General features: G+C 41.1%; 1 protein-coding gene across 7 annotated transcripts in view; it reads left to right on the top strand.

Moving 5' to 3' along the window:
- The window catches only part of CADM1 (cell adhesion molecule 1), a 506,083-nt gene that overhangs the window by 434,236 nt on the left and 59,114 nt on the right, over nucleotides 1-12,733 (top strand). For 5 of the 7 annotated variants that reach the window (XM_077456955.1, XM_077456956.1, XM_077456952.1 and 2 more), the window contains one exon: nucleotides 9,648-9,680. The exons of the other annotated variants lie outside the window; for them this stretch is intronic. In XM_077456955.1, coding sequence (XP_077313081.1) covers nucleotides 9,648-9,680 — 33 coding nt within the window. The remainder of the gene's footprint in view (nucleotides 1-9,647; nucleotides 9,681-12,733) is intronic. 7 annotated transcript variants of the gene reach the window in all.

Genomic DNA, 12,733 nt, shown 5'->3' with positions numbered 1-12,733 from the left:
CAACGTCCTGGAATTACGGGCAGTACGACTGGCCCTACAGTCCTGGATGGTGGTGCTTCAGGACTACCCTATCAGGGTTCAGTCTGACAATGCCACCAAGGCGGTACCAGGAGTCGTTCAGCTCTGAAGGAGGTGAACTACACACTAGCCTGGGCAGAGGGACATGTGTCAATTCTATCGGCCGTCCATATCCTGGGAGTAGAGAACTGGAAGGCAGATTATCTCAGCCGCCAGCAGATCTACTCGGCGGGAATGATCCCTACGCCCAGGGGTGTTCCAGGAAATTTGCAACATTGGGGGTGGCCAGAGGTCGACCTACTGGCATCCAGGTTCAACAACAAGCTACAGCAGTTTGAGCCTTGAATAAAGGGATCCTCTGGCAATTGGGGCAGATGCTCTGGTAGTTCCATTGAGCCAGTACTCCCTGGTTTATGCTTTCTCTCTGATCCCTCTCCTTCCACATTTTTTGCTCAGGATTCAAAGAGAGGGAGTTCCAGTCATTTTGGTGGCACCAGCCTGGCCCAGAAGACCTTGATTCCCGGAGATTGTGAGACTGACAGTAGACGGGCCATGGACGCTTCTACGTCACCCTATGTCTACTGTCTCAAGGTCCTATATTCCACCCCAATTTACAGTCTCTAAATTTGATGGCATAGCTATTGAAGCCAGATTGTTAAAGGACCGGGGCATCTCGGGACCAGTGATGTCTACCCTAGTAAATGCTAGAAAACCTGTCACTAGGAAGATCTATCATAAGGTCTGGAAGACTTGTATTGCTTGGTGTGAAGCCAAAAAAATGCCATTCTCGGAAATATGTGGTTGGGAGAATTCTCTCTTTTCTACAGTCAGCTGTGGAAATCAGATTGGCTTTGACTACAATCGGAAGTCAAGTTTCGGCCCTATCAGTATTCTTCCAAAGGTCTTTAGCCTCCCATTCACTGATCCAAACCTTTATGTAGGGGGCAACTCGCTTGCTCCCCCCCCACCCCATTAGGTCACCTACGTGTCTTTGGGACTTGAACTTGGTGCTGTGTTTACAGAAACAAACATTTGAGCCTACTATTAGATTGCTGTCGCACAAGCTAGCCTTCCTGATGGCTAAGGATGATCTCAGGCGTGTTCGCATACTCCACGTGCAGAGCCCGCCAGGAAGTTGGCACAGCGCTGCGCTAATCACAGGCAGTGAGACATTGCCCGATCTCTGCAGCCGCGCATCGGGGCAATGTCTCACTGCCTGTGATTAGCGCATCGCAGACTTCCTGGCGGGCTCTGTACATGGAGTATGCGAACATGCCTGCTCTCATCCTTACTGATGGCCATCACCTCGACTAGAAGGATGACTGATTTGGCGGCCCTTTCATGCAGGGAACCATACTTGATACTTCCCCACGACAGGGTCGTGTTACGACTTGTTCCACCCTTTTTGCCCAAAATACTGTCGGCCTTTCATTTAAATCAGGACATTATTGTGTCTTCTTTTTTCTCTCAGCCTCGTTCGGCAGAAGAGAGACTGCATTCTTTGGATGTTGTCCAGGCAGTCAAGGTTTAATTGTCTAGATCTGTGGAGATCCAAAGATCAGACTCCTTTTTTGTTTTACAAAAATGACCCAAGAAGGGGCAGGCAGCTTCCAAAGCTGCCATTGGGTCTGTCAATTGGTCATTCAGGCCTATGGTCTGAAACATAAAGCTCCTCTCTTCTAAGGTGAGAGCTTATTCTACCAGGGGTGTAGGAACCTCCTGGGCTTTGCGCCATCAGGTATATGTGGCTCAGATTTGTAAGGCTGCTACCTGGTCTTCAGTGCATACGTTCACAAAATTTTATCAAGTTGATGTTCGAGCAGCCGAGGAGTCTGCTTTCGGCCGTAGTGCATTGCGGGCTGCCGTATAAGGTCTGATGGCTATTGTTTGGCAGGGTGTCTCCCTCCCCTCAAGGCTATTGCTCTGGGACGTCCGAAGCAGGTAATGAATATTAGCCTAACTGTGTCCCATGATGTATGAAAAAGAAAATATGATTTTGTCATCATACTATTTACAGTAGCGATTATTTGCTCTTTTTGTATTATAAAGGGCTCTTTTTTTTTTTTTAAACCCCATTATATTATTGGCCGATTTAATTGATTATGAAAATAGTAATCGATTCATTTCATAATCGATTAGTTATCGATTAGTTGTTTCAGCCCTATAGGGGATCACTTCCTGTCTAAAGACCTTTTGGGGTCTACCAGTGTCCATTCACCTGGAGATGAAGTATAACCCAGCAGGTAATTAACCCTTTCCCGCCGAGCGTACGCAGATCTGCGTACTCGGCTTCCGGGGGTTATACCGGGATGATGCCCGCACCTGCAGGCATCATCCCGGTACCGTTTTTTGCAGCAGGCGATTGGCTATCCAGGCATAACAACCGATGCGGCAAAAAGCCGCTCGGCTGTTATGCCGGAGGAGGGGGAGGGGACGACCCCCCTCCCGCCGCCTCTCGCCGCTGTTACCGGTGCTCCCGCTCGATCGGGAGCACCGATTCGCAATCCGACGCCTCCGGCTGCTGCGGAGGAACTGGAACGAAGCCATAATCGGCTTCGTTCCAGTCTCCTCATCGTAAACACGGAAGCGACGTCACTTCCCGTTTACTCGGCTGTCAATGGCGCCGGTTTTAAAAAAATATCCGGTATTCAGAATCGCCGTTTTCGGCGATCTGAATACATTAAAGTGTAAAGGAGGGGTGGGGGGTCTTTTAGACCCCCGATCCCTCCATAAAGAGGACCTGTCACCACCTATTACTGTCACAAGGGATGTTTACATTCCTTGTGACAGCAATAAAAGTGATCAATTTTTTATTTATTTTTTTTAAAACAATTTAGTCATTTTAAAATAAATAAAAAAAGTAAAAAAAATTTTTAAAGCGCCCGCCGTCCCCGCGAGCTCGCAAAGCAAAGAAAACGCATACGGAAGTCGCGCCCGCGTATGTAAACGGTGTTCAAATCACACATGTGAGGTATCGCCGCGATCGTCAGAGCGAGAGCAATAATTCTAGCACTAGACCTCCTCTGTAACGCTAACCTGGTAACCGTAAAAAAAATTTAAAGCGTCGCCTATTGAGATTTTTAGGTACCGTACTTTGTCGTCAATCTACAAGTGCGCGCAATTATAAAGTGTGACATGTTTGGTATCTACTTACTCGGCGTAACATTATCTTTCACATTACGCAAAAAAATTGGGCTAATTTTACTGTTTCGTTTTTTTTTATCATGAAAGTGTCCCTTTTCCCAAAAAGTTGCGTTTAAAACACCACTGCTCAAATATCGTGTGACATAAAATATTGCAACAATCGCCGTTTTATTCTCTAGAGTCTCTGCTAAAAAAAATATATATAATGTTTGGGGGTTCCAAGTAATTTTCTAGCAAAAAATATGGATTTTAACTTGTAAACACCAAATTCCAAAAATAGGCTTAGTCATGAAAGGGTTAATATTAGCCTAACTGTGTCCCATGATGTACTCAAAATTATTTTACAAGTAAGTTTGATGAAAAAAAAAATCCTATTTTTGAGTCACGTGACCTTAAAAAAAAAATGCACTGCAAAAATGCCCGAGTGCCTCAGGGTGAAAGGAGTCTAAAGCCCCGTACACACGAGCGGACTTTTCGACATCCAAACTCCGACGGACTGAGTCCGGCGGACTATCCGCTCGTGTGTGGGCTGCAACGGACTTTAGCGAAGCTAAAGTCTGACGGACTTTATAAATGAAGCATGCTTTAAATTTTCCCGAAGGAACTCCGCCGGACCCGGTCCCCTTCGAAAAATCCGCTCGTGTGTGTGCTACTCCGACGGACTAAAACCGACGCTAGGGCAGCTATTGGCTACTGTCTAGGAACTTCCTACGTCGAATCCAGTCGTACGTCATCACGTTCGACTCCGTCGGAGTTTGGTGTGATGGTGTGTGGTCAAGTCCGTTCGGTCGAAAAGTCCGCCAGAACTCCGGCGGAACTCCGGCGGAACTCCTTTTGAGGTCTGTCAGACTTAATCCCTCTCGTGTGTACGGGGCATAACTGTAAAGCACCATGTCCATTTATTGTATATGCAGGTATATTTTGCATAAGGATCACTAAAGTCTATCCATCTTTTTCTTTCCAGTATTCCCTCTATATTAGTATTCCTCACACTATATTTAATTCAACATCCCAACACCATTTCCTCCCATAATTCTCTTAGGTGTGTGTTAGATGATCCTCTCATGTACAGTAATGTGACTAAGTACACTTTATGGACTAATTTATATAGCATTTGAACAGACAAATGTTAGATCTTCATTCAGACTGTTTCTGCAGATTAAGATAATGTACTAGAATGAAAACACAAGGCAAAATGTTGCCTTTTCAATCATTTAACAAAAATCAATAAATGTGATTGTGTACTAAGGGAAAATTAAGTACCATTAGCCTCAGAAGCTGGTATTGCTCCTTTCAGCAAAAACGACATGTTGTAAGCCTTTTGCATTAATGTCCACCAGTCTGACACATCAGTGACATTTTTGACCACTCCTCCACGCAAAATTCCTTTACTTAAAATGTTTGCAGGTTTCAAATCCCACCACAACAAAATTGACTTGGTCTATAACCTGCTATTTCTTCTTTTAAAACCATTTATTGGTAGATTTGGTGTGTGCCATTTCTTGCTTTGTGTTAAAGTTGAACTGGATATGGATCGTTTAACTTTTGGACAGATAGTCTCACATTTTCATTAACTACACTTAATATGATGCAGAATTCATAGTTTACTCTATAACTGCAACCAAGGCTCTGAAGCAGCAAATCAACCCAAAACCATAAACTTTCTACTGCCATGCTTAACAGCTGATATTCGATTCTTCTTCTGGAATGCTATTTTTCTTTGACGGTAGCCAAATCGCTCTCTTTGGTTCAGCAGTCCGCAGCCAAGTATTACAGAAGACACGATCTTTGCTTTTATGTTCAATGGCCAACTGTAATCTTAAGTTAATGTTTTTTTGGACAGCAAAGGCTTTTTCCTGGCCCACCTCTCATACAGGTTATATTGGTGCAATCTCTTTCTAAATGTAGATGCTTGAGACCAACTGTTAATAGAGTTACTTGCAGATCCTGTAATGGAATTGTGTTGCCAGTGCCACTTTTTGTAGATTACACTCCCTGAAGTGGAATGATTGGTTTCAAATAATTTGTCAGTCTTTTTTTAAATTACTTGCTAGACTTACAACCTTCTTTCTTAGGGCCTTCAAGAACTTTTTTGATATTGACCCAATAACACAACAATAGCATTAGCAGGAAAACACTAGACCTCAAAGGGAGGTATATACGGTAGATTCTACCTGCACACTTCCTAAGGCCGGGTTCACACTGGTATGACATGACAATCGTACCACTTTGGATCCGACTTTGCCCTGCAACTTGAAGTCCGACATGCATCCGATTTCAATAAACAAGGATCCGACTTTGATCCCCGACAATACCAGGCACTGTGTCTTGTATGAATTTTTAGGGGAAACTCCACGCCAAATGTAAAAAAAAAAAAAATGGCATGGGTTCCCTTCAGTCTGGTATGGATTTTAAGGGGAAGCCCCACGCCGAAAAAAATTTCCCCCAAAATCCATACTAAACCCCCATCCGAGCACACGGGCCAGCAGGGAGGAAAGGGGGTAGGAGCAAGCGAGCACCCCCCCTCTTCTGTACCATACCAGGCCACATGCCCTCAACATGGGGGTGGGCACTTTGAGGCAGAGGGGGCCCTGCGTCCCCCCACCCCAAAGCACCTTGTCTCCATGTTGATGAGGACAAAGGCCTTTTCCCGATAACCCTGGCCATTGGTTTCTGGGGTCTGTGAGCAGGGAGTTTATCGGAATCCGGAAGCCCCATTTAACAAGGAAGCCCCCAGATCCTGGCCCCCCAATCTGAATGAGTATGGGGTACATTGCACCCCTACCCATTCACCTAAAAAAAAAAAAAAAAGCGTCAAAAATAAAACACATTACATTAAAGTAACTTAAGGCAGCTCCATCGTCTCTTCCTATCTCTTCTCCCCTCTCCAGCTCTTCTACCTCCTCAGCTGACATCTTCTGCCTCTGTGCTTTGGGCTGGTGGGGGATGCAGCCGGGTATGGATTTGGGGGGGGGGGGGGCTCGCTCGTCCCCACCCTCTTTCCTGACCTGCTGGGCTTCGTGCTCGGATAGGGGTCTGGTATGGGTTTTGGGGGACCCCCCACGCCATTTGTTGGTGTGGTGGTTCCTCTTAAAATCCATACCAGACCAGAAGGCCTTGTATGCCCTTGGTGGGGGAACCAATGCTGGTTTTTAAAAACATTTTGGCATGGAATCCCTCTTCAAGATCATCATCATCATCAAGACGGCAATCCGACTTTGATCAGATTTCAGTGATATTCAATGGGCTGAAGTAGGATCAAAGTCGGACCAAAGTAGTGCAGGGAGCATTTTCAAAGTCAGACCGACTTGTGTCGGACCAGTTAAGAGGGCTTTTATAAGGAAACATACGGCAGGGGCTGCTGCACACAGAAGATTTTTTACCTTCATGCATAGAATGGTAAAGGTAAAAAATCTTGAGCCTTTATAACCACTTTATTGTAGGCACAAGAAAAAAGGGTTCAAATGTTGTGGCAATGGAAGATAGTATTTACAAATTACTTGCCCCAACCTAGAACCTGGGACTAAAAAAGAGAATATAATAATAAAGAGAAATTCTTACTTTTTTGGAAAGATCTGAGTCTTATTCAGACAGATTTATGTTTTTCTTCTTTAAATTTAAACACAAATCTGGATTTAAAAATATAAATCTAAAGAATGCAAATAAAATTATACAAATTTATTTTATTAAAGCAACAAAACAAAATATAATCTGATCTCTATCTTTACCTATTCAAGAGTTTTTAAACTTCTGTAACAGGAAACAACATTTTAAGGTAAAGTCACATGGATATTTCTATATGAAGTTGCTTTTTTTTTTTTTTTCCTCATACATTTTGTTATTAGATTTTTATTTATTTTTTTCAAGGTATGCAGTTATTTCTCATCATCTAGTTTTGATCAAAGAACAATATGTGTGTTAGAATCACAGCAGAAAAAAGGACCACAATATTTGATGTCAAACTTCACCTTGGCACCTCCCACTTGTTGGTTGTTTGGTGAAGGTCACATCCATTGCGTTATAAACATAATTTTTAAATTTTTGCACGTGATCTCTTGTTATAATGCATCATGCATATTTGTTGCCGTATGGACATAATTAACACACGTTTGGAGAAGTGAAGTTACCAAAAGCAATCACTTAAACTTTTTTTTTTTTTTTTTTTTTTTGTTTACTAAAGTAAGATTGGTGAAGAATTCTTTTTGATTAGTTACTATGTATAGCTCTTTGGCTTGCAAAGAAAACCCTACATATTGCTGCAATCCGTTTGGGGTAAAATTGTTTCATTTGTTGTATAAAATCCTATTTTGTACAGTCCTATTTGTTTCTGTTGATACTTTGAAGCAACCATCCTCTTTAAAAAAAAAAATCTGTTAGTAGATCTCCTTACAACCTTACATGTTAGAATTTTGAGTAACAAAAATCCACAGCAGTGATGCACATGCATCTGAATATCTTATGCAAGGTCAAAGGGTTGGTTGCTGCTGGTTCCTGTAGAAACCAATAATTTAATATGGGCACGTTTATTTAATTAAAGGACGTTCTAGATGTGACCAGCTATTCTGAGTTTGTACTCTTAAAAACTAAATTGTAGCGTCTGTGTCCTTTTGACCCTGAAAATAAACAAGAAGACCTAAGCATGTGGCCATGAAAAAACGTTTTGCCACGTAGAAGTTATCAAGTTTATATATTGTAGGTTTCTTTTCATGTAGGTTTACATTGCACAGTGTTTTTGATCAATTTTATACAAGAGTGTGAGGAAATTGCTTAAATTGTTGGCAGAAGTGGAAACAAACTTAAGTGATACCTTTATTGGCTAAGTAGATATAATTGTAAGTTGGAGGGATGGTTCAAGCCTGCTCTTTAGAAATCTTGAGAAGATGACCTGAGCTGTGTCGGACACTTGCAGTTTTCATCTGCTGAGTAAAAAATAGTGTTGGTCAACAGAGTACAACACTCTCTGCTATAATGGCAAGCAGAGCGATGGCACTCTGTAACCCTCTGCAGATAAGCTTCTGAACATCTTGAACGCCAATTATGAATTACAGTAGAGGCAGTTATATTGCAGTGGTAAAGTATATCTAAAGCCAAAATTCTTTTTTATTTTGGATAGAGTAGGGAATGGCTAAAACACAATGGGGAGATTCACTTCACTTTCTATTTTGTAAATCCAAAAGGAAGTCCTCACTTACAGTAACCCCTGCAACAAGTGTCCCTATTGGAAGATTTCCCCCTGTTCAGATGAATACTCAAAATTTAAGATTTTCATTTTTTTTCCGTTCTGGTGGCAGTGGGTTACTATGGAAATGGAGAAGATGAATCCCCCAGAAGAGATAAAGACCACAATAAAACTTGACTGGGTTTTTAGTCCTACCCCTATGCTATTCAAAACTTAAAAAAAAAAGTTTGGGCTTTAGTTACACCTTAATGGGGGTTTTCAATTTATCTGTACATTTCTGCTTAGAACTGTATGTAGAAGCACAGAGGGATCCTTATGCTCCAAGCTCCTCCTGGGATTGTACTTGACCATACAGTGTCCCTCATGGAGAACCATTGTTTATTATACCTGTGCCACAGTATCAGATTATACATTGTAAAATGTTTTGTGGAAAATGATAGAAATCTAGAGGCTATCATCCGTGACCTCTCCTTCTCAAAATGCGAGCTTCTTTGCTGTCATGCTTTAGTAGGCCTTATTACTAGTCATTGACCCGGAGCATGTATACAGCTCAAAAGTTCTGTTATCAGTAACGACACACTGTATTCAAGTGAAGCCATTACATCAGCATGATAGCCAGGTCACTAGCCTTTATCTGTGATGGCCCTTATGTGTCTTTTATGGTAGTTTTCCAAACAGAGGAGCTGCAGGAGAAGGGGGAACCTCTGCCATCACATAATTGTGAAAGGTAGAAGTCTTACATTTAAACTGGAAAATTTCAGATCAATATTTGAAAAGTATGCAATATATTGAAAAGTTTGCAATATCAGAAATACTCAATAAGCAATACTCTTGTGTGTGTATTTATATATATTTGTGTTGTAGCCAACAAAATGACTGCCTCTACTCTGTTTAGTTAACGCTTTAAGAACTTAAATTGCATGTTACATCATATAATCTCTGCTATTATGACGCCTCTGCTATTATGATGTCCCATTTGTACCCAGCCAAATGATGGGTGACCTCTCTTGCCTTAGAGTTTCAACTGTTCTGTGTTTCAAAAACCTAAATATGTATATCCATTAAGCCCACACTGCTTATAGTTCCTTTGGTCCTAGAAGGTTGTGTCCCTTTCAGGACTGGAGGTAAGTGTGAGCTGTCTCTTTGGTGTATGACTGTCATGTTTTCCCTTGTCTTACTGATTCAATGCTGTGTGAGATTCATTATTGCTTGTGTATTATCTGTTCCCTTTATTTTATCCCATTTTCCCTTTTTTTTGCATGCTGATCCTTCCGTTTCTTCCCTCTCCTCCTCTTCCTGTGTGTAGACGCAAGTGCAACGACAGAGCCTGCAGTTCACGGTTGGTATCAGCTTTCTGTTTTCTATTTCAAAATACAGACAAGCCTGGCCTGTAGTGTTAAGGGATGCCATGTGGACACACCAAATAGGGTGGTTGGGGATTAAAAAGAACATCTTATTAGATAATTAAATTTTATTGAGCTTAATCCTATATATATATATATATATATATCTTAAAACCCAACTTGTTAAAAGGTTCAGTCACTCCTTATTAGCCCAATCAGATCCCTTCACAGTCAGCCTTGGCTTGTTCTCTTTTGTGTGTTTTGTCCATATTCTGGTCCTTTCCTAAGATCTTGGCATGAAAAGCATGGCCAACTTATGGCATCTAAATTGGATGAGGTCAAGACAATGTGTTATAAAGGGTGGAGGGGGTGCCAGAACAGTTTATCACTGTCACTATATGCAGGAGAATTGTATGCACATTACAACCTAGGTGAAAAAAGCCAGATTGCAGTGTTTTCTTGTTGTGCTTAGCACTTTGCCCACCAAAATTTGAATGAGAGTACGTTGCCAGGTATTATCACCTTGGAATCTTTACTTTTTGTGAATCCCTACAGACGATATGGAGAATCCAACAGGGTAAGCTTGATGTCATGGTTTGATATAAAGTTGATAGGAACCATACTGACCAGTGTGGGTATTGATGGGTGATTCATCTTTCTATAGTCCACCCCAAAAGTAGCATAACTCATAGATCTCCGCAGAAACCCTCCTGCTGGATTTGCTTTGGACTGACTTTTTGAATCATGTTTAACTCCAAGCTATTTTCCGCTATGTATGGCATCAACTAGGGCTGCATTTTCGTAATCGATTAGTTGGCTGATTATCATTTCAATTAATCGGATATTAACCTAAAAAAGTGTGGTGTATAGTTGAGCTAATATGTAAAGTTAAAAAGGGCAATTTATTCTTAAATATCTATATGCAGTGATAAATATAAATAAACAACTATATGGTTTAGGGAGCAAAATCTCTAATCCACTCTAAGCCCTTGTACACACGGTCGGAGAATCCGTCAGAATGTGTCCTATCGGACCATTTTGTCGGATAATCCGACTGTGTGTGGTATGCATCGGACTGTTTCCGTCGGACCAAATTTTCCAACTTGCTGGAAATATTTTCCGACAAACTGGTCCGATCGGACATACTCCGATCATGTGTAGAGAATTCCGATCGGACAAAGTGCCACGCATGCTCAGATCAAATTCCTACACCAAAGCTATTGGCTACTAGCCTGAACGTAGTCCCTTCGTAACGAAATAACGTCATCACGTTCTGAACGATTGGATTTTCTGACAACTTCGTCCGACCGTGTGTATGCAACAGTTTCGGACAAGATCCGTCGGACAAAATCCGACGGACAGAATCTGTCGGATTTGGTTGTCGGAATCTCTGACCGTGTGTACAAGGGCTTAGAGTAACAGACAGAAGAGATTTCCTGTATATACTATTAGAGGTTGAATCTAGTAAATATCATTAGACTCAGATCAATTTTTTTTAATTTAAAGAAAAAAAAATTAAAGACGGTTTTGCTGATTTTCAGACAGACCTGTAAATCTGGTACAGCTTTGCATAGACTCCAAACTGATTCCAGGTTTTATTGTCAAACCTTAATTGTAGAAGCTGAAATTAGAAGCTGTTTGGCTACCACACACAGCTGCACCAGATTCTGAGTGCAACAGTTTTAGTAAATCTCCCCCAATGTCTTCCTTTAAAAAAAAAAAGTAATTTTAAGAACGTTTGATTTTCTAATCGTTCGTTTTCGTCCTCAGTGACAGGAAAATTCAAAGGCGCAGAATAGAAAACTTATTGGTCAAACTGAAATTTCAGACAGTGTATGTGGTTTTTGTTCAGAAATTGCATTCATTTTAAAACTGAATGTTAAAAGGAAGTGAAATTTTCAAAAGACATTCTTCTCACTCAGCAAATGTACAAAGATTTTTGTATGAATGTTCTCGTCTGAAAATCGATACGTGTATGGCCAGCATAGGGCTTTGTTCACACCTATGCAGTTTGCTTTTGAGCAGTTTCTACAGTGCTTTTTGCTGTGTGTTTTGCACACACAATTTTGCTGCGATTTTGTGTTTCACATTTTTTGTGCTTTTTTTTTGGCCAATTTGTTGTTGAGCAGATCAAAAACGCAAATTGCTGCAAAAACGCACTACATGCTATTCTGCAGCTTCTCCAATGAAATCCATTGAACCAAACGAGCAAAAAAAAAGGACGGTTTTGCATTGAAAAAAGTCCTTGACCATTTCCAAATACACAGCGCCTGAAAAAAGCATAGATATGAATGTGTCCTAAAGGAAACCATGTTAAATTAATTGTAGTGTGTTTTCTGCAAAAAAGCACCAAAAAACTCATATGCCTAAGGTTTAGCAGCAACATGCTTTTTTTTTTTGTATCATCAGTCGTCATGGGGTTTAAAAAAACAAAAATTAGAGTACAAAAGGAGCAGATAATCGCTAATATAAGTGGTTCATTTATACTGTGAAACAGTGAAAGTTATAATATATACAGTGCCTTGCGAAAGTATTCGGCCCCCTTGAACTTTTCAACCTTTTGCCACATTTCAGGCTTCAAACATAAAGATATAACATTTTTATTTTTTGTGAAGAATCACCAACAAGTGGGACACAATTGTGAAGTGGAACAAAATCTATTGGATTTTTGAAACTTTTTTTAACTAATAAAAAAATGAAAAGTGGGGCGTGCAAAATTATTCGGCCCCCTTGCGTTAATACTTTGTAGAGCCACCTTTTGCTGCGATTACAGCTGCAAGTTGCTTGGGGTATGTCTCTATCAGTTTTGCACATCGAGAGACTGAAATTCTTGCCCATTCTTCCTTGCAAAACAGCTCGAGCTCAGTGAGGTTGGATGGAGAGCGTTTGTGAACTGCAGTTTTCAGCTCTTTCCACAGATTCTCGATTGGATTCAGGTCTGGACTTTGACTTGGCCATTCTAACACCTGGATACGTTTATTTGTGAACCATTCCTTGGTAGATTTTGCTGTATGTTTGGGATCATTGTCTTGTTGGAAGATAAATCTCC

This window comes from Lithobates pipiens, unplaced genomic scaffold (genome assembly GCF_037356315.1).
Source record: "Lithobates pipiens isolate NorthernLeopardFrog02 unplaced genomic scaffold, aLitPip1_a1.2 Scaffold_27, whole genome shotgun sequence".
Lineage (NCBI taxonomy): Eukaryota > Metazoa > Chordata > Amphibia > Anura > Ranidae > Lithobates > Lithobates pipiens.
The sequence above is the reverse complement of the archived record's forward strand: the minus strand, read 5'-3'. Positions and strand labels throughout refer to the sequence as shown.